The sequence below is a fragment of the Neovison vison genome, chromosome 6, assembly GCF_020171115.1.
Source record: "Neovison vison isolate M4711 chromosome 6, ASM_NN_V1, whole genome shotgun sequence".
Classification (NCBI taxonomy): domain Eukaryota; kingdom Metazoa; phylum Chordata; class Mammalia; order Carnivora; family Mustelidae; genus Neogale; species Neogale vison.
This window is the reverse complement of record NC_058096.1, coordinates 72,787,202-72,810,495: the sequence shown is the minus strand read 5'-3', so window position 1 is coordinate 72,810,495 and position 23,294 is coordinate 72,787,202. Positions and strand designations below refer to the sequence as shown.

Sequence of the window (23,294 nt, the reverse complement as noted above, 5' to 3'; positions counted from 1 at the left end):
GCTGAGTATACTCTATAATGCTATGCACATAGTAAGAAGTTAATACAGGTTTATTGGATGAATGAATAAAGCATTGCCTCAAAAGGACAGATTTGAATAAGTTTGTAAAGAAATGCACTTTGATAGAAAATTCACAAAGTATAGATAAATGGCTACAGAAGTAGGAGGTACACATTCCTAGAAAAGAACATTTCCCAAGTTTACATTAATAATGTTATTGTTGTAGCCAGTTATTCATAAAATTTGTGATTAATTATTCTTACATGATATTGTATGATGGGAATAGCTGAAAATACAAATACATGCAACAAAAGTGTTCACATTACTTAGTTAAAATGTAGTTCAGACTTCTAGATGCTGACTTCTTATATATCAATATTTTGGAGTCCCTAGTTAATTCCCCCCTCTACTAACCACATCAGTGTTAGAAGGACTATGTGGAAATGGGAGCACTTACCAATTACTGTTGGGAATGTAAATTGGTACAAGCACACTGGAGGTCAATTCTCCAATGATCTTTAGTGATACTTAGTAATTTCTTGGTATTTGCTTAGTACTTGGTAAATTCTGCAATGATTCTTAGTAAAAATTAGAATCTTCATACTCTATAAGCCAGCATTTTCATTTCTTGATATATACCTTCAAAAGACTGACATACATGTGCATAAAAACCATTGTCTTATATAATGGAAATAATCAAAATTCCCATTAAAAGGACAGTGGCCAAAAATGTAATAATATAAAATGTATATCCATAGTATCCATAAAAAGCAATAACATTAATTATAATACATGATATAATACATGAATTTATATAAATATTACTGAAATTAATTCCAAAACATATTTTATTCACTTGAAATTATGTTTTCTAAAATTCATTATAATAATGAAGTTACATTTGCTTTTAACCAAATGTTAAAAGGGAATGGTTAAAAGCAAATGTAACTTCATGTATTATAATGAATTTTAGAAAACATAATTTCAAGTGAATAAAATATGTTTTGGAATTAATTTCAGTAATATTTATATAAATTAATAAAAAATTATTCCCTCTCATTCCATATGTATGTATATATATATATATTTGATTATGTAGGTACATACATGTTTATATGTGTATATATTTAATTTTTAGGAATACATAATTTCATAGTAAAACAAAAATAACCATGAAATATTCCTAAAGCTAATTATTCTCAGTACTTGGTCCTTGGTCCTGCCCCAGACCTATAGGCTTATATGCTACTTCATTCCCCATCCTTTCCCCAGCAGATGCTGTCTGAAGCATAATCCTGTTTTTGTCATAACAGGGAGCTTATCTGCCACTAGATAGATTTAAATAATGTGTAGTCTCTCCCTTTCTACTGAGACAGTATTTTGGTGAGTCTCTTCAGACATGAGAATTTGAGTCAAGTATCTAACTATTAAATAAATAATGGGGAAACTTAAAAGGATGTAATATTGAATAAACAGATCTTTGGGAAGATCTCTGATATGTCCTGCAGAAAGGCCATGAGTAGGGGATAATTGTATATTTTTCCATTTCCTTTTGGCTGGAGCTGAAGTTGGGGGTGGGTATAAAGGTTCTTCTTTTAGAAGGGACAAGGACAGGTGGGGCAGAACATCCTGAGAAAAGGAGAATGTTCAAGCAGCAGAGCTGAAGAACAAAGGCTCAGGAGAGGATTGTGTCCTAAGAAGGGGCAGGCTCATTGACTTACATTTTCTGATACTCATTTTAAGTCACCTTTTTTGTACGAATACCACTGTGTGGTCTTCAAGCCCCGGGTTATGTCTTCTGGACACGCCCACCTTGTATGGGCTATATTTCGTGGCATCAAACCAGCAAACCAGAAAGCTGCAGCTTGATAGCAAAGGGAAACTGGTATTGATGCTGCTTGAAATAGTCCAGGGCTTCAGGCACGCAGAGCAGAGAGGTGGGTGTGAGGGTTCTGTGTGTTTCTGCGGAGGCAACAGGTGCCAGGAGATGGGGAGGGGGATTGAGGGCACCATGCAGCTGGAATTGAAATGACAGCAGCAAAGACCGAAGGAGAGAAGCCGAAGCCAGCTCTTGGAGCAACATCACCTGGCTACAGGAACACTGGACAGTAGGACACTCGAATGTTCCAGAGGTCCATCAGGACGATTGTGAGCCTCTCTTTGAGAAAGGCTGGGAAACAGAAAGGAATGAAAGGAAGGGGAAACCTCAGGTTGGTATCTGCTGGGCCTTTGGAAAGAAAAAACAGTGTCTGTGCTGTTTTGGGGAGGACAGAGAGAGAAAGAGTGAAGAAAGAAATGGGAAGTCCCTACACTACACCAGGTTAAGTGACCTGGAAGTTATCCCTTGCAGGTTAAATACTGAAAGATTCCAGGAGTCAGTCATATGGCCATATCCACATACATGGATGGTTGGCCTGTACAGGCCAAAATACATGTTTAATTCACTCAGATTCTCATTCCAAAATTGGTGCTCTATGGAAAATCAAATTTAATTTGTCCATTATGGCCATAAATTAAAACACCAAGTTTGATAGTGTTAAAACGACTTAGTTTCTTTGGAATAATATTTCTTCAAGTGCCCATAAAAAATAGTAAGAAATCTAGGATACATATAATTTAATGAAAATACTAATCATATCGGGGCACTTGGTGGCTCAATTAATTAATCATCCAACTCTTGATTTGGTCTCAGGTCATGATCCCTGGGTCTTGAGACCTAGCCCCTCTCAGCTGGGAGTCTGCTTGACAGTGTGCTCTCTCTCTCTCTCTCTCTCTCTTTCTCTCTTTCTCTCAAATAAATAAATAAATCTTTAACAAATAATTATATTTATTCACCTTTTCTGCAAGGTGAGTCTGCTTGACAGTGTGCTCTCTCTCTCTCTCTCTTTCTCTCTCTCTCAAATAAATAAATAAATCTTTAACAAATAATTATATTTATTCACCTTTTCTGCAAAATGACAAGTCAGGTAATGGCAGTTCTTCAACCCCAAATACTTCAAAACAGCCACAACAATAAAAAGAAATATCTCTTTGCCAATAAGAACAGAAACTTTTGGTTATCAACAAGCTGTGAGGCTGACTATAATTTTTCATCATGCTCCATGGCTTATCAGGTCACTTAGCTATTTTTAGAAGTAGACAGTGTTACTTACAATGTAGTATATCTTGAAAGTTCAACCTTTGCAAATCATGCCATCCAGGGCAATTGTCTTGGAAGCAAAATCTCCATGGCTACCTGGTCACCTGCATTTAGGAAGATGAGCTGTCGAGTCAAGGTGATAATGCTTTCTTTTCCCCCCCAGTATACAATGTAGTTAAATATCACCTGTATGTTTCCATTAACTTTCTGAGGTTATTGAAGGTTTGTATTTTCAGATGCCTCTGACTTAACAAATTCAATTAAAAAGGAAATCATAGATTTATTTATTACACAAATCATAAGGAATAATTCTCTTCTTGCTTCTTTGCTTTTGAGGGAGAGAACATGAAGAAATCCTGAGAGAGAAATAATATTAAAGTTCATTTTCAAAATATAAAATATTGTGTTTATAACTGTCAGAAACTTACAGAGGATGGAATAATGTATCATAGACTCTGGCCCAGGAGATTTCTAGAAACTAGAAAAATAGAGTATTTTTGATATAATGGTGAAAGCAAGGGCATATATATATATGTATATTCATTCAAAGAAATATTAAAAAAAACAATAACTACATGAATACAAGACTCTTAAAATGAGTTTTGCATATTTTCCTTTCCTCTTTTTATTATATTCATATTGTTCCTTCAGACACCGAGAGTATGATGATTTGAGTAGTGTTTACCTTTGCTGATAGCTTCGTCTCCCTCTGTTGTCCGAAGTGGTAAAATACATCACTCTGGATACAGTAAGGCACTCACTTTCTCTGTTATTTGTAAGCTGACATGAAGTAGACAGACACCTTCTGAAGTTTTTATGCATGCTGTGTTTTTTCTCCTTGCTGCAACAAGAAAAGCCTTTTCTTTTAACCCAGCTGCCTTTGAAGAAGTGACTCAAACATCTTCATGGCCTCTAAAGGTAAGAGTAAATATAGTTAGCTAATAAATTTTTCCTTATTTATGACTAAAAGTACTCAGTTGTAGGGATTTTACAATCAGTGAGGTCGACACTTTGAAATCTGTTATTTATCAATTTTGAAGACTGGAATTTTTAACTTCAAGGAAAATGTTCCATTAAATTAAAAAAGAAACACTATCTGATTGAAGGTAAAAGTTAAGATAAAAACAATGTTTTAGTTATCATGAATACAAATCTAGTGAATTAATAAGAAAAGCTGCATAGCAGAATTTAGAAGGGCAGTATTTAATACCAAACACAAGGACAGGTTGGTATTCCAAGTTTAAAAGGATTTGAAGAAAACTTTTCACACATAAGTTAAAAAGTGTTAAAGTACAGTTCGGTATTTTTAAATTCACCACTTGTGATATAGCCACTTATAAAGAATTCAATATGTGTTGTTGGTAAATTCTAATAATTTAATGGACTAGAAGTAAATATTACTGAATTATGAAAAAATCTCCCAAAATTCTTTGACAGTAAATAATATATAAAAAAGCAAACAGAAAATAACTAATCTAAGTAAGTAGATTAATTGGGGACTTTGTTGGACAGGAAGCTGGGAATTTTTGCCTCAAATTTCTAAAACTACATAAATATCATTAGTTCTGTCTTACTTTAAATAACTTCTCAAAAGACAAGAGATAGGGTTGTTTTTGATGGCAATAAGTTTCAATCTCACTAAAAACACTTGTGAAATTTATAAAAATGAGATTATAATGTGTTTTATTCCATTATCAAAACAAACCATTAAACTCTAGCCTATAATAAAAAGTTTTAGCATGAAGAATTATGATTAGTATAATTGGCAGAAATCTTTTAACCTAATTGCAAATAGGATAATAAGAGTCCACCAAAAAAAAATCCACCACTAAACTAATGAAGCTTTCAAAGAAGTACATATGCTTATTTGCTTCCTTTATCAAAACACACTTTGGGATGCTATTTAATATGGAACAAAGGAGGTAATCTTTTCATTTTCCTTCAACATTTAATGTACAGCAGTCCCTGAGTATCACGGAGAAAGCTGAAACAAATTGTAAACTATAGACATGAAACAAAAAAAATCATGAATTTTAATACATGTGCCTCGTTTTTATATTTGAAAACGAACAACAAAAAAAAATCTTGACAAGCCTTATTCTTTCATTTAAGATTGAAACCAACACTTAATCCGAAACACTTCTTCACTTTATAAGAGTTATAGCAACAACCGTAGCCTGTAAGGTAAAGAGTTGCAGAGTATGTGAAATATTTATAAGCTAGTTATACATTTTTAAAAGAGTAGATAGAAATTCAAAGCCAGATAGAAATTCAAAGGCGTTCCTTCTTTAACTGGTGGTCTGAGTCTTTGAAGAAACTTGTGACTAGAAAGCATAGTAAGATCAAAATATGATTAATCTACCAAAAAAAAAAAAACAGTGATGTTCAGTAATGATAAAAACTCACCACTAAACTTAGAGGCAAAACTTCAGGTGGAAAACTAATACTCCTGCAACATACTCAAATTATTTAGCACATGAAGTGGGCGAAACATCTGTTAGAGACTCTATTCTATTTAAAGGAAATGAAAACAAAGCTCCCTTTTGAATCAGAAATCTGGTTTGAGAGGGCAAATCAGACTATCATTAATTATTTACCTGAAACATTTTGGTAGACAGTTTTCTTCAAATATGTTGCTGGGCCTTATTCATAACATCATGAAAGTCTTCTGGCTCATGAATGATAGTTGCAATTATTTCCCAGGGAATTCAGAGTCATTGGATATTTCACACATTTTGTGGGCAGTTGAATCAGCACCACTAAACCAGAGCAGTCTGAATACTGGATGCCATTAGAAGTGAAGAAACACTTGTGTGGTCTGAAGTCCCCTGATTTAGTATAAGTAAACACAATTGAAGAACACGTTGGTCCAAAATTTTAAGTTTGAGAGAGACAGGAGTTTCCAGGATGATCTAAACTGAACAGAAGCCATCTTTAAAAGCTGTTCCAATACGAACTGAAATCTCAGAAAAGGAAGCAAGTGATGACACCATGGTGACAAGTGTTTCCCGCTGAGACTCCAGTCAGACTTTTGACATGATCTGCCCTGGGCCCCCAGTGCATCATTGCTTCTTGACCTGCTTTGAGGTCCCCAAAGACCTGCATCCAGAATGTAGAGTCACTTGCAAGACACTCAATAATCTGCATTTTGTCACAGCAGATATAGCTTACAAGATAGAACTGAAGTAATTTGCTAATCTTTCTAACAACACAATTGATGAGAGAGAATCTAATGATCTTCTGCCAGCTATTATTAGACATTGATCCCTGTATGTGCTTTTTTTATTTGAAGGATAACATGCATACAGTCCACAGCATAAAGAGCATCAAACTTAAGTACATGATTTTTTAAAACAAGGATGCGCTTGTGTAACCACCAATAAAATTACAATATAGAACATTTCTGGCATCTCATAAAGTCCCCTTTTTGGTCAACAGTCATACACCTTCATAGCCAGGATGAACCTCTATCTTAAATTTTATCATTATGAACTGGTTTTCTCTAGATCATAAATTGACCTCTATTTTTCTCTGAAAGTCAATGACAACAGTGATTTTGGCACTAAGCTAAAGAAAGAATTGTTTGTTCCATGTTACTATTTCCAGTTAACCTTGCCGTTTGGTTCCTCTCCCAAATTAGACATGGTGTTACACAGTCTTCCTCCCCAGTTTGCTGATGGAGGTTCCGTTCAGGGCACTTCTCCACTTCTCCAAGAGGAGGAGTACTTGAGCCCCTATGCTTTTTGTCTGCCCAGATCTGAGAAGTTCAGGATGGGTCCTGTGGAGAAGCAAACTGCTAATATTGGTGTGGAACTCTATTTTATTTATCTAGTTATTTATAACTAGTTATCTAGTTATTTATAGACTTACTTATTTATTTTAGAGAGAGAGAACAAGGGTGGGGAGGCAGAGGGAGGGAGAGTCCTGAAGCAAACTCCCTCCTGAGCACAGAGCCCCAATGTGGGGTTTGATCCCAAACCCTGAGATCATAGCACATACAGAAGTGAAGAGATAGCAGCTTAACCAACTGAGCCACCCAAGCGCCCCTATATGGAGCTCTGTTTTAATGAGGCCAAATGATAAGTTTTTTTCCCTATAGTCCTAACACTAAAGCGTGTCCAAATTCTAAATGTCACAGACCAATACAAACTTAAACACCTGTCTTCATCCACTCCTACAATCTGAAGGTTAAATAAATAAATGAATCACCTGGCAATTGTTTCTCATTAACACTACATGTATACACAAACTTAATGAGCGGATTATTACTGCAAATGGTTTATGTCAATGTCCAAAGGACCATTACTTGGATGCCCATGTTCCTTCACCAGTTTGTTCTGGCTTTTTTGTTTTTTTGTTCCTCTCCGAGAACTCATTCAAGCTATGCTTGAATTCTCTTAATAGTGCGGAATTTACTATCACCAAAGGAAACTCAGTCCTTTCTTCAAATTTATTTTGTAGAGATTTAAAAATTCTGGAAAATACACCCCCACATACACACAACTAACATGAATTTGGGAGAGATAAACCATTCTAATCTACTGTGAATTATATAGATGTCACTCCATCTTTAGTATAAGTACAATGAGAGTACTTACTCAAATCTCTGTGCAGCTGTTATAAACTTCTCCTTATAGCAGACCCTTTTTCTTGTCCTTCCCATTCATATGTCTTTAGAATAGTGTGAATTGTTTTCATAATGGTCCCTCTAATATTTGAAAATATCTATCACAGATCTTGACCCATACCTACGCTCAATCTAAGACAGCATAGTATTATCAAACTAAATGAATGCAACTGTGAGAACTCCAATAATTTATGGATTAATAAAGATGAGGAATAAAAACTCTGATAGTCTTTGAAAAAAATAGTATCTAATGAGGAAGAAATCTAAAAGGCAATCACGCAAAAAGAAAAAAGAAAAGTGATAGTAGAAAGGCAGTAATTTATGATTTTTTTTAAAAAAGAAGATTTTTCTACACAGTATTACATCTTATGCATAATTCTACAGTTTCCGGACTAATGCAGGATAAATAGCAAATATCTACATTTTATTCTAGCAGATAAGTGGAATTAGAACATTTTTACCTGGCAATAATATAGAAAACAGGTGATTTAAAAATCAAAACCAAACATTTTAGAATTCTGTAAATATTTTCTTGCTTGTAATATTAAGTAAGCTACAAAGGGATTCACACTGTCAAAAGTGTTTGGATGTTTTTATACAAAATACTGGGAAATCAAAGTTTCCTTAGATATTATACTGCCCTTAAGCTCATAAATTAGTTTGAATGTTCTCCTAGTATGTAGAATTAACGCATTAGTTCTCAAAGTATACGGTCAGAGAAGCAGCATTAGCTCATCTGGGAACTTAAGAGACATGCAAATTCTGAAGCCTCACTCCTGCCAACTCCTGAATCAGAAACTCTGGAGTGGGGCCCAGGAATCTGTCTTTTAACAAGCCTTCCAGGTGGTTGTGGTAGAGCCTAAAGAGTAAGGACCACTGAATTAAATCTAGACACAGCAGTAGGATTGATAAAAAGACAAAATATTCTCAGCAATTACAAGGTACCCTCATAGTATCTGAGGAAGGGAGAATATGCCTTGAAACTGGTAATTATGGTTCAAAACTGATATCTATGTTTATCTTTTTATGAGTAGAGAATATCTAGTTCTTTTTACCATTTATTTTCCTTTTGGAGTTTATAATTTTTCAGCTCTTTGAACAGTTTAACTTGCTTTTAAAAATATATTTTTGTGGAATCATTTATTTTGCCCGAATTATCCAACATTTTCATACAACTTCTATCAGCCGTCTTCCGCATTCCTTTTTCTCTGGCTCAGGGGTTAAGTGAAGGCAACAGTGAGTAGGGAAAATTCAGGAGATTATTGTCCCTCTGAATTCAGAAGTAACAAATACTATGAGAAAAACCTCAATGAAATGGCCTCAATTTAAATATGGGCTGAGATTTTCATTCTTTTGCAGATGCGCAGAACCAAAGAAGTAGAGGTTTGCCTGGCTTTCTTCCTGGAGCTCCAGACCCTGACCACAATTTTCAGGTCTCACTTCCCAACCCAGGGAACCAAGTGTGGCAGCCAGCTCTCCCTCCACCAGACAGTCTCCCTCCTGGTCTAGAATATTTAAGCCAGGTGTTTTTATCTCTTTATTTCTACACACGTTCACCCCTTAAATGAATACAGACTTGGTTTCTTGCTTTTCAAACACAGTTGAAGAACTTCAACGAATCACTTACCAAAATGAGAAAAGCAGTATAAATTATGAAATTATGAAAAAAATTATCTCTATTATTTAGAAACAAATGTATTTTTTTATTCCCACTTCTATTATCCTTATTTATTTGGCAGAGTGATGACACTAAACATTTTTGATGGAGCTGTTTAGCACATTTATCCTCCTTCTGCTCATTGCTCAAGGTATAAGCAAATGTATCCTCAAGGAATTGTCTGACACATCTAGTCACCTAAGCTATTTAATTAAAGAATATTTATTGAGTACTTGCTATCATCAAGACATATAAAAAGCATAAAACCTAGGCTTCTCACCTAAACATTCTGCAACCTAATCGGCTTGCAAAAAATGTTGACAAAAAGGGCAAGGCTATGTACTAAAGCCAGATAAACACACCATCATAATGTGTGCAGGTGCGTAGAGGAGAGAAAGGTTGTTAAGGATCTAAGTACACAGGAGAGACATCATTAATGATCTGAGAACTCAGCGTCTTCAACTGAACCTCAAAAGGTAGCTATAAAGGCAAGGGAAAGCAAATTACCAAGTTAACATCGTTGTCTTTGATACTGTTGCATCTCCAGGATGATTTGCTTAAAAGATTATATTAGTATTATATATAGTCATTGGAGGGTGAGCAGTGATTCAATCCTTATAATAAATCAATCAAGAAATACCATCATCTGAATTATGTGGCACATAAAGATATATATATATATACATATATATATATATATGTTGCTTTTGTATTTTATCCTGCAAAAGATTAGAAATACGCTAATATTGAGATGTCAGCACATCTGCTGCTATTTTCAGCTTCTTTGGCATTCTTTCAAACTATAAAGTCTATCTCCTTTATCAAAATCAAATCTCTGTGTTAATTCCCTTAAGGTACAAGAGATTTCTGTTATGCCTGATAGGGTTTAAGCTGCAAGCAGCATATGTTCCTGGGAAAATGTTTATAATTGCAGATGCCTTCTCCAGAAACCCACTGGCAGACAAATGTACTTCAGAGACTGGAGAGCTCAGGGAGATATGTAAAAGAGCTGGAAAAGCTAACCTACCATCTTCCATCTGCAGAAAGGATCAGCTGTAATAGCTGACTAGAGTTGATTAACTGCTGCAAGCTGTTTGGGAATGTTGTCAGACAAGGTTTTGCCAAGTATAAAAGTGATATACCAGTGCCAGAGGGCTGAGGTTTGATGATCACATATGGTCATCACATATTCTTCTTCCATCCATGAATGATGACACACCCGGAGCCAGATGCTTGACATGAATACATTTCTTTTTTTACGTTCCATAAATAGAGATATGAACCCATTGGCTTCAGTTCTAAAATGAAGTCAATTTTCCAGACATATACCTTTGGTAATCTTTTTCAGGAAATAAAAATAGGCCACAAATTGGTGAATAGTTTATTTCAAAGGGAAGGGTAATTTATTCACCTTATCCTAAAAGAACACTTGCTTACTTTAAAGCAGTGTACTTGTAACAGGATAAATGAGCATTTTGAATGTTTTATACCACAAGTCTGTAAGATATATACATATATATATATCATGAATATTTGAAAATAGTACATCCTTCAATAAACAGGAAAATATACAAAATATATGAAAAAATCCTTCTAAATTAAAAAAAATCAAAGTTAAAATGTAAAAACTCATTTATTTTCCTTTAATCAAGTCCATCCTATGACTAATGAAAATCTTGTTTCCATTAACAATTTGAAAATAAAACTTCAGGTATGTATATAAATATAAATACATATATACACATGAATATATGTACATGTATACATATGTAAATATGTATGCAATATACATATATATGAATATATATCTGTATATGTATGTGTGTGTATATTTACACCATTCATATAGAGCTAAACCTAAGAATAAACTAGAGATTTCTCTCTGGATTAACATATTCATAAGTCAATATCATTTTATCCTATTGGTGTCAAATGATAATTATTAGAATTTAGTCACCTACCTGGAGGTAGGAGTAGTGAGTTAAATTTTACAAAGACACATTTGTAGATCCAATTTATTTTGAAGTACATATATTTAATGGAATCACTGATACCTGTAAACCTGATAAATCATATATGAGAATTTATTCTTAAGCTATATATCCAAAGCTTTCATTAGATTTTCACTCTATGGTTTTCATACTTCAGTGCTTTACTTGCCCTGATACTTGAATATATGATCCAATCTGTCTAAAGTTGCCAACAATTCCTAGCCCATTATTTAGTAGCCAAGGAGGGAAAGGACTCATTTGGACCATAGTTTAGAAGCGCCCAGGACTACTTGAAGGAAACTACAAGAACAAAACAAGACCCTCAAATCCAGGGACTTTGCTCACAGAGATAGATCAAATCAAATATTATCACAGAGATTGGGGCATGTATAAGGGTAGACAAACTAGGAAGAAAAGGTACTAAGAAGTTCCACAGTATCACTTAAGAATAGCTTATCCCAGTTCCTAAGATTAGTTTAGTGATGCCAATACAACAACAGAGTAGAAAGCACATCAAAATGGGTGGCAGGTAGTAAGATCTGTGTCTAAATCCCTGCCCAACAATTTTACAAACTCTACGATCCTGGGCCAACTACTTACTTCCTCTGGGATTGTTTCTTCATGGATAAAATGTAATGATGTCTACCTCTCTGAGTTTTTATGAGGATTAAATCAAACACTATGTCAAAATATCTACCACAGTGACTACCTCCTGGTAGCCACTAAATAAACAGCTACTATTATTAAAAAGCAGAGGGGTACGACTTTCCTTTCCAATGTGCAGTGGATCTCAATTTCAATTGAAATTGAAATTTCAAGACTAAAACTCGATCGATGCCACTAACATTAAAGTTCTTGGATTCAAACTTCAGTCTTGCCCCCATAGTTCTTCTCCATACCTAAGTTACCTCTAACGGACCCACCGCTAAATAATCGTGGATATCCTTTTTGAACTTTTCTCTTCTCTCAACTCTCCATTTGCCTAAAAAGAGAACAGAACTAACAATAATACACTACAAAAGATTGATTCTAATATTCAAAAATTGCCATTATTGTTAAAATAGGTTTTAGAACCTCTTAAATCATAAATTATTTATGGAAAATATTTTTTGTGAACCTTAAAAAAAAAAAGGCTACATGAGCTCACTTAGGAATAATAAGATTTAAATAGAGGATGAGGCAGTAGTTTTACCTACACCTCAAGATAGTCAAGGAGAATATAGGAAGTAATGTAACTTCAGATTTTCTGGGTTTATGATGCCCAATCAATACCAAATGTTACTAATGACATTTCAGTTAAATGGTTACCAAGGAATTTATTAATGTTAAGGGAGAATAAAGTAAAATTCAGAGGCAAAATAGAACATGAAGTGTTGGAGAAGACAATGGTCTTCATGGTTCATGAATTTACCTTAGCGAAAAATAAAATTCATTCCAAGAACATATTTTAGTATTTCCTTTAAATATTTGCATTGTATACTTTTAAATATAGTTATTTCTTAACTATCTATGGTTACTTTATCTCTGTAAACTAACTTCATTTTTAATTACATAAAGCAGATTTTATTATGTCAGCTGTTAGTGGCAAAACTTATTCTGCTTAAATGGATATTTTGTAGGCATCAATAGGATTTCTTGTGGTTGTTTTTTTTCTCATCCAGAGGAAGGTATGAGTGAGAACAATTTATAGAAGGATCTCTCTCAGCTTTAACAAAAACATTTTATTTCTGTGAGGAATGAGATGAGAGTGAAAGAGGATATAGGCAGGATAGAGAGGGGAGGCCAGACATTCAGACCATTGCTTTAAAAAATGAGTTTAAAAAAATGAGTTTAAAAAACTTTTAGGCATTATTATTTAGAGACTGCTTAAAAATCTTCAAGTATTATTTTTAACAGTTACTCTTTTATCCCTTTATCACAGAAAGAACACAGAGTTAACCACAGTTCTTATTCTTATTCTGGGCAATTCTGCCTTGGAATTTTCAGAACTCTTGTAATTTTTTTTATTTTTACTTGAATACAAAAGATACCGTTTTCATTATAAAATGTGAGCTGTTTTCAACCACTTCCTAGTAGAGAACATGAAAATTACAGAATTTCATGTGGTAAATAGGCTGATAGTAATATCTCCAAAGGTTTTCAAAGTGTAATGTAATGCTTTTTATTTCCTTTATGTCATTCTTTACAGTTAGACCTGATAATTATACACCAGCAGGTGGAGCTTCTTGGAAGTAAGTATGTTATATTCTATACTTATTAAAACTGTTAAAAATATTTTAGGCTTCAGAAATTTTGTTACATTTAAATACATCATAAGCAATTAAGTTAAATGTTGATAAAATTAAATTAAAAAGATCAGTAGGTCTACTTTTTAAAATAAATATTGGAAAGCAAATTGTTAGTCTGATACAGATAAACATAAAAGCATAAAACTCTCCAAGTCTTTAGTAATATTGTTATCAGGGATCTAACATTATTTTTATTTTAAAATAATAAAAGATGTTTGATCATTTCCATGCTTGTTAATAATTTATTTTTTTAGTAATTTCAGAAATGGAAATCAAGCTTGAAACTAAATAACAAAAACCCACTCTACTCCTGGAACTAATATTACACTGCATGTTAACTAACTAGAATTTAAATAAAAACTTGAAACAAAACCAAAAATAAATAACAGAAACCCATTGAACAAAATCCAATGTTTTATCACTGAATCAGTGATTCATCAAATGGCTTGTTATTTAACAATATACAGATTTACAATGATGACTAACTGAATACAGATTGCTTGAGTATTTTTTATTCTTAATATTCTATACATATCTAAAATATGTCAAAATTGTAATAAGCAGATGGCAGGATGGCAACAGCTATAGATATATAGCCAAATAGATCCTAAAACGAAACCATTACTATGCTGTGAGTTGTCCCAGTAAATTCCACAGCAATGATAGAAGGATCATTTTAGGATTCAATTCTTTTCAGACTTGCTTCTTCAGTTGAAAAGCGGCACTATGTGTTCCAAGTAGGTCATATATCTGGAATCAAAATTTAATCATTGCAATGCTTTGTTCTCAGTACTTTGATTTCCATAGCTAAGCCCTCAAATTTTAGAGCATGGAAATAGATTTGCGTGGAGAAGATACCATACAGTTAATAATTAGTCAGTGACTCCATTTTCTTTTCTTTACTTATTTAAAGATATGATACTAGGCAATAGCATTGTTTTGATGAATTATTTTTTTCCTCCCTTAGTGATACTTGGCACTGAGACTTCCAACAAATATGAAATTAAAAACAGCCTGGGACAAAGAATTTACTTTGCAGTGGAGGAAAGCATCTGCTTTAATCGTACCTTCTGTTCCACGCTGCGATCTTGTAGTCTAAAGATCACGGATAACTCAGGTCGGGAGGTGATTACAGTACACAGGCCTCTGAGGTGTAACAGCTGCTGGTGCCCTTGCTACCTGCAAGAGGTTAGTCATGGGCTGGACGTGTACTTTTATTTTTCTACGTTTGAAAAGGTTAACAATTATTTAATAAATGACATCCATCTGGGGCCATGAGGCAATTCACCTTGGGACTGTTTGATTTAGTAGGTTGCTCCTTTAGGAGCAGAATAGCTGAAGGATTTGGTGATTCACTAGCTTGTTTTTGTTTTGTTTCCAACCAAAAACTCTAGTGGCTTCTGGTGAATGGGAAAAGACAGCTAATGTGTCACGTAAATGGGACACATCCTCTTGAATCTCTCTATTAGGAACATAATTATAATATCTATGAGATCCACCATTAAGCAAATCTACTCTTTGCATTCTCTGACTGTAGCAAAGTTCAGAAAGGGCTGAGAAATACCAAACCCTTCCAAGGTGTTCTCTTGGTTAGGTATTACTTTTCATACAGAATTTCCTATCCCAGTCAGCCATTTATGACAAACTCGAACGGGAACAAAGACTATGTTATTGTTCTGAAGGGAATCATTTAATTATTTTAATATATAATAGATTTTCATCATTATCTAATAGATCTACAATAATAACTTTCATTGACATAATGCAGTTAAGTCAATATGGAACATTCACTAACCTTATTCTCTTTGATATCATAACATCTGTATCAGCTAGAAAGAATAAGTTTTACTCTCCAAATTTAGCAACTGAGAAAACTGGGGCTTAGACATTGGAAGTAACTTACACATCCATGAAATATCATGAATGGGGCTTGATCCACTGTCCTTATTCAAAGCCCAGTTTCTTAAAAAAAAAAAGGGAAAAAAACAGTTTTTCTATTGAAGACCTATGTTTAAGTACTCTACTTGGCATGATGAGAAATAAATATTAATATGAATGGGGTGAATTGAGGAAGTTTCTTACAGTACATATTGAAACTAATTCTCCAACTATTTGTAGGCAGTTGCCTGGTTAAGTGATAAAATGAAGAAGGTAGTCATACATGGAGTCCAAATCTTCATCCTCCTACTGAGGATATTTAAGATTTAATATGCTCTAAGATGGTATGGTCAGTATAATATATCTGTTTGAAAGTTTCTGATAATTGATGTTTTATTTTATAGTAGCCCAATGTCACATAAATGAAAAGATGTACCTTGATACCCATTAATAATTTTTTAAAATGTGGTCAAAATCAAACCATTTGTTTTAAAAATGACCCCAGAACAAATCTATATAATTCTTTCTTTTCAGTGTTTTTTTTTAATTTAAGTATAATTGACACACAATGTTTGTTACATTACCGTCAACTGTACAACTTAGTGATTTAACCAGTCAGATCTACATAATTCTAAACACTCTCATTGAAACCACCTCTGGTGATCCAAGAACACTAAAGGCATACACATAAGACTATGAACTTAATAAATTAAAAAAAGACAAAAGGTAAACAGGTTATAAGAGTTTGTTTGATTTAAAAGCAAACAATTTTCATTATTTTTACCCACCTCTAGTTTATTTCACAATGGATTTGATTTGACTACATAAATATATTGAAATACAATATGATGAAAAATAAAGAAATTAAGGAAATGAAGGTAATGGGGTAAAATACTAAAGTAAAGCCTGAAAATGCAATTGTTAGTCTGTAACGCTTTGGAAGAAGTGAAACAGAAATCAAACTGGTATATAAAACGGTACCTTCCCAAGAAGCATTTGTTTTTAATTGAACACAGAGAAGCTTGAAGTTGACAGCCTGAAGGGAAAACAATCATGAATAGCTAATAATTGGTAAGTGAGGGATAAAAATAGATGTGTGTTGTGGCAACACAGGAGAGGGAGTAGATTGGAAATACCTCATGGGAAACAGCTTCAGTGCCTGACCAACTGCCACACTCAGAACAAAAATGGCAAAGAAGCCAGTGTCCAGGGTCAGAAGACAATTCTGGGATAGGTTCTCTTCAGGGAAGAAAGATTAAAGACATGGACCTTTAGTGAATAATGCCAAGCATATCTAGAGAGTGAATTTCTTTGTTTCTTAAAATAATGGAAAAAAAATCCACTGCTGTGTTTCCTTATAGCAGATATTCAGAATAGTTTGTAGAATACAAAAATTATTTTATAAAAGTTACTGTTTTAGAAGTAAATTGACATTTTAAAATTAAAATACAATAACCCTAGAAAAATCTTATTTTATTATTATCTCTTCTTACAGTTAGAAATCCAAGCCCCTCCTGGTACTATAGTTGGTTATGTTGCACAGAAGTGGGACCCCTTTCTGCCTAAATTCACAATCCAAAATGCAAACAAAGAAGATATTTTGAAGATTGTTGGTCCTTGTGCACCATGTGGCTGTTTTGGCGATGTGGATTTTGAGGTATGGATGACAGAATGAAGGATGTTTTCAATTAGGTCCTGATTTTTTGCCACATAATTCAATTTTAAGATATTCAAATCCTGAAATATCTCTGAAATAAATTTAGAAGACAATATACTTATGAAAGAATGTAATAAGTCCATATTCTACATGCCAATAATAACTCATAATTTCAGAGATATTGAGAATTAAAAAAAAAACACGCTAAAACTTTTTGATGTGTGTAGAATTACAGCACCCATGGTACAAAGCAAATACATATAGTTTAGAATCACCGTAAATTATATCTTCGTTCCTGTAGCTCTGGTAGTTACATATCCCAGTTCAGATCTCATCCAAAAATCACATTCCATTAAAATATCACTAATTTAGAAGCTATGGCCAGAAGACCTGCTAGCTTCATTTTGTAAAATAATCTACACTTACATAAATGTATTTGTGTAAACACAATGTTAAAAAAAAATAGGAAGTTTCAAATTTGGTTGTAAGAATATGAGCTATCTTAACTGCTTTTCCTAGAAATACATTTTAGGCAAAACAGATTGAATTTAAAGGGTATATTTGCTATTCATTCCTTCTCTCTTTACATATTCATGTATATCCCACCTAGGATGTTCGTTCAGTTTGAGGGACTTCAGGGAACACTGTTCACCCAGAATATGATGTAAATTCTGCAAAGTGAGCTGTTCTAACTCCACTCCACTCTAAAAGGACTTAGCATGACTTTCCTAAGACTAAGGATAACCTCCTCATTCAGTGGGGAGTCTCCTTGTCCCTTTCTCTTTCCCTCCCCGTGCTCTCTCTCTCTCTCTCAAATTAAAAAACAAACAAAAAACCCAAAAAAAAAAAAAAAACCCTAAAGGATAAAAATATGCCCTATGATTATGACTTGAAAATTTTAGTATTGGGACGCATGGGTGGCTCAGTCAGTTAAGCATCTGCTTTCTGCTCAGGTCCTGATACCAGTGTCCTGGGATCAAGCCCCACATTGAGCCTGAGCCCAGGTCAGGCTGCCTGCTCAGTGGAGGATCTGCTTCTCTTTCTCCCTCTGCCCCTCGCAATGTTTGTGTTATCCCTCACTCTCATCCTCTCTCGGTCATAAATAAATAAAATGTTTTTTTAAAAAATTTTTATAAGTTTTAGTAAATGTAGTAATGAATGTCCTAAGTAACTTTTTCTATTTTCTACCTTCTCTCACCATACAGAAAGTGAAAGTTTATACTGAATCACTTTCAGCCTTTGCATGAGAATCAGAGCAAGCAAAATAGTTGATAAAGTTTAATTGTAGATGCCTTCTAGCTGAGAAGGACTATAGATATTTTATGTCCAACTGCATTTCCTGTGTGATATATTTGCCCAGAGGGTTTTTCTTTTTTAGTGAAAAATAGGACTTGGAGTTAGTAATAAAGGAATGACCTGGTAAATATTTAGTATAATATAAAAATGAGATTAAGCAATGGCTGATAATATTTAAGTATGTTAGTAGTTATAAGATCTTAGCAATAAAAATTTAAAAGTTTACAAATTAGGGGTGGCTCAGTGGGTTAAAACCTCTGCCTTCAGCTCAGGTCATGATCTCAGGGTCCTGGGATCCAGCCCCGCGTCTGGCTCTCTGCTCAGCAGGGAGCCTGCTTCCTCCCTGCCTCTCTGCCTACTTGTGATCTCTCTCTCTGTCAACTAAATAAACAAAATATTTTTTTTAAAAGTTTACAAATTATACCTAGAAGTTTCTTCTAAAAATCTTATCTAAAATCTTTATCAAAAATATTTTCTTTTTTTTTTTATAATTGAAGAATTCAGATTTGAAATCTGGACCTCGGGTAATGGAATTACCTTCAAGGTTAGACCATGTAATTGAGTCTATGTACCTGCTGCCATCTTGTGGTAGCCTGGCCTTGATTATTTATAGCTATTATATTCTCAATCTGCATACAAAAAGAAAAAAAAAGGAATTAGGATGAATTAGACAACTGCCAGAAAAGCAATATTCCTGGGCGCCTGGGTGGCTCAGTGGGTTAAAGCCTCTGCTTTCGGCTCAAGTCATGATCCCAGGGTCCTGGAATCGAGGCCCGCATCGGGCTCTCTGCTCTGCAGGGAGCCTGCTTCCTCCTCTCTCTCTGCCTACTTGTGATCTCTGTCTGTCAAATAAATAAATAAAAATCTTTAAAAAAAAAAAAAAAAAAGAAAAGCAATATTCCTGAAGAGTGAACTAAAAAGTTAAGTCTACAAACTTAGGCTTATATAAAGGAATGAATGACATGGAATTGTCACTGATGATAAATAAAATAATTCATCTCTCTCTTGAAACAAGCATATTTAAAACCATTTGTTTCACTTTTAGATTTAACATCTCTTATTTTCTTTTTAAAGGTGAAGACCATTAATGAAAAGCTTACAATTGGGAAGATTTCGAAATACTGGTCAGGTTTTGTAAATGATGTCTTCACCAATGCTGACAACTTCGGAATTCATGTTCCTGCAGATCTAGATGTAACAGTCAAAGCAGCGATGATAGGTGCTTGTTTTCTCTTTGTAAGTATGGTCTTAAAGAGTATGAGTGATTTATTTCCCTTTTCTTGTTAATCACTATGGAGCCAATCTCATTTTACACAGCATCACTTTTACCCCCAAGGAGGATTATGCATAGAAGGCTAGTTTGGGACGAAGTCTTCAGAAGTCAGAATTCAGGCATTTCTAATAGGCAGCCCTTCTCCACTGGCCCTCATACACCCTCTCCCTCAAGAACTGGTGCCCTGCTAAATCCTACTCATCGTTTCTTCAAAACCTTAGTTACCCTTCTCTTTCAATTCCAATTGATATTTTTCACTCATTTTCGCTTTCACTGAAAAATATGCAAATAGCCCATTATTTATCCTGGGTAAAGTTCAGGACCGTTTCTTTGTTTAACAATGAATTAAGTGACATTCAGAATGTGAAAAGAACAGCTGTCTTGCCCTTCCAATATAAACATGGACACATGGATTCAGTGGGGTGAGTTAATATGTATCAGCTTCCATTATTACAAAGATATCATGTCCTTGTCCTTTTCTTTCTAACTTAAAACTCCATTAAAAATATTTTCTTCTTGGTGTGGAGATTAGTGACAGGAGAACAGAATTCAAGTGATACCTGTGCCAAATGCTTGGCCGTCTCCTGTTCATCATTTTTCCTCTACTATCTTCCTCGTTGCATATCACTGTCAATGCTCTGCAAAAAGTCATGGAATTTTAAAATAAACCTACAATCTTTCTCTCATATTTTGTTGTTCTTCAGGGTTTTAGGATCCTAAATCTTTTTTTTTTTTTTAAAGATTTTATTTATTTATTTGACAGAAATCACAAGTAGGCTGAGAGGCAGGCAGAGAAAGAGAGAGAGAGAGAGCAGGAAGCAGGCTCCCCGCTGAGCAGAGAGCCCGAGGCAGGGCTCGATCCCAGAACTCTGGGATCACGACCTGAGCCGAAGGCAGAGGCTTTAACCCGCTGAGCCACCCAGGCGCCCCTAGGATCCTAAATCTTAAGGTTATGTTAATGTGTGCTGTTGTGGAGGAAAAAATGGCTCTATCTACTCAGCTTTTTCTAAAGACACTTGGGAAATAGATTAACTAAAAGTAATTCTCTAGTGACATTGCTGATAGATACTTAGAGTTTAATACAGAATATATATTTTTCCAGGAATTAAACTTATTGGTTCCCTATCACTGGTAGAATGTAGAATTCATATATGTGTACTGCTAGGTTTTTATACTTATTAAGTAGTCACTTACCCTCAATTCCCATTTGTATCTATAAATCTAACCAGTTCCAGTCAGTCTTGCCTGTGACCTAATATTTCTTCCATTCCTATTCTCCTCTATATCCAGGTGACAGGCCTTTTAATTTTCCATTTCCTGCTCACCTTTCCCATTTTTGATCATTCAGCATTGCAACACCAGTCCCTCCAAACATGCATGCACACAGACACGTACACACACAAACACACACACACACACACACACACACGGCTCTTTTCCCAACACCTTAATTTGGCCTTTCTAATTAAGCTCTGCACTTAATGTTTATATTTAAAAAACAGATCATCTTTAATCTGCCCTACCCACTTATATTATCTAACAGGCTGACGGTAAAAATGTACTATTAACAATTTGCTATGTGCTATAAATTGGAGAAGCTCTGATTCAGATAACAGCCCAGTCATCAAAAAAATAAATTTTTAACTCCATTGTCTCAGGGAGAAGTAGACTTACTGAGAATATTGAATGTTCCCAGACATTTTTTTTCCTCTTTTTTTTGGGGGGGGGGTGCAATATAGCTTTTAAAACAATTTCTTATATGTATTTCCAAGATAAATTACTTACTTCTACATATAATTTGATAGGAAGAATTATATTTTAAATTTTTAAATGCTGTCCCCATTTTTTTACCTTGTGCTGACAGAGAGACCTTTGGAAAACTGCTGATGGGAGAATATTCACTGATCCAAACAGCAAAATTCACAAGTACTAACCTAATGTTAGGTCTCCTCTTGTTTGATGCTACCATTCCACAACCCATAGCTCTAATTACCCCTTCTCAAAATCCTCCTGTTACAGTTTTCAGTACTTCTGAGATGACTACCTAGTTACTAACCACATAGTCATTGATGATGTATGTAATACTTGCTCAAGAGTCAGTGTCTGTTGCAATGTCCTGCACTGACACAACGCCCTGCAAAGCCTGCACTGTCTTGATCCCCCAAGATTTTGGCTGATGATACCCCGCTGATTCAGATAAGACTTCCAAGTAGCTTGTATTCTGAAAACTAGAAAGTATCATTGAGCTTAAAACTGTTTTATTTTCCTCCTACTGCTAAATCACATGTTGCTGCAACACCTCTGGGAAACATAATTGCTTTATATAATCAAAGCTTACATGTGAGACTCCAGGTCTTAATTGTTGCCTTTCTGTAAATGTAATCATATCCACTTTATTTATTTGTAGGATTTTATGTTCTTTGAACATTCACTGGCTGGATTATAACAAGCAAGATGACAAAAACAATAAAATATGCAAGAACGTATTTCAGTAAGTAAACTTTAAATGATCTCTTTCCCTTTGAAGATGTCTATATTTGACGCTGTCTAACTCTTTTTCATTTTCTTCTAGAAATCCCTTGGGCTCTGGATTTCATTTCTAAATGGTTTGCATATTTGCTTTTTTTGGTAACAAATGTTAATTATTGTATTTATTAAAGCATAATGTAATGAAGCAATTATCTCGTTGTATATGCATGATAGCTAATGACAAGATTACTGGGCCAAGCACAGGGTTGCTTTGAGAGGTTGTCATTCTTCTATTTAGTCCTTTTGAAGTTATTGCATGGGTAAGCATGAAAGATGAGAACTAAGGCTTGCAGCATCACTGATGAAAATTCAATGTTTAGAGAACACTTTGAAGTTTTGCTGGTACTAAGGCTGGTTACTAATCAAAGGGACTGGATTTCTAAAATATTTTTTCATAAGCAGACTTTTGACTTTGTTTATTAATCTTATTGGTGAGACATTTTTACTTTATATCAGCAAAGCTGAAAGTTGGATAAGTAATATGCTTAAAGATGAGGAGGAGATAGATGAAATCAATTTGTTCTAGTGGTAAGGAACTAATATTTCCAAAAGGAAGTCAATATTTACAAACCAAAGTATGCTGTAAACACATATGCACACCGGAGATTTAAATAAGCATATAAAGAGACTTCTCAGTTAGCAAAAGCAGTGATACAGAGGAGGAACTTTATCTATTTACAGTGAGCTCAGTCAAGAAAGGGATGTAAGGCTCTGAAAAATGCACAATTCTGTGACTTAAAAATAAGCAAACAAAAACAAACAAATAAAACCTTAACACATGAGGCAAATGCAGAAGTCACGGCATATAGTCAACTCAATTAATTAAGGCCTTCTCCTTTAACGTTTTTGGACTCCTCTAGAGAACTACATCTAGTTATCTATTCATTCCAAAGCCCACACAAGAAGAAATTTTTAGAATTTCTTTTTAAGAATGATTATAGTTTTTCCCTTTCCAAAAT

The 23,294-nt window shown here is 34.3% G+C and overlaps 1 protein-coding gene across 2 annotated transcripts; it reads left to right on the top strand.

The window, feature by feature from the left end:
• Positions 1–4,044: 4,044 nt before the first annotated feature.
• PLSCR5 (phospholipid scramblase family member 5) lies at positions 4,045–22,252 on the top strand. Of its 2 annotated transcripts, XM_044255071.1 has the most exons (7): positions 4,045–4,057; positions 9,126–9,289; positions 13,603–13,645; positions 14,670–14,890; positions 17,076–17,237; positions 19,608–19,769; positions 22,214–22,252. In XM_044255071.1, the coding sequence occupies exons 1-7, from the start codon at positions 4,045–4,047 to the stop codon at positions 22,250–22,252; spliced, it is 804 nt and encodes a 267-aa protein (XP_044111006.1). The 2 variants fall into 2 exon arrangements, with proteins under 2 accessions (XP_044111006.1, XP_044111005.1); XM_044255070.1 differs by lacking the exon at positions 22,214–22,252 and having other exon boundaries at positions 19,608–19,820.
• Positions 22,253–23,294: the final 1,042 nt, after the last annotated feature.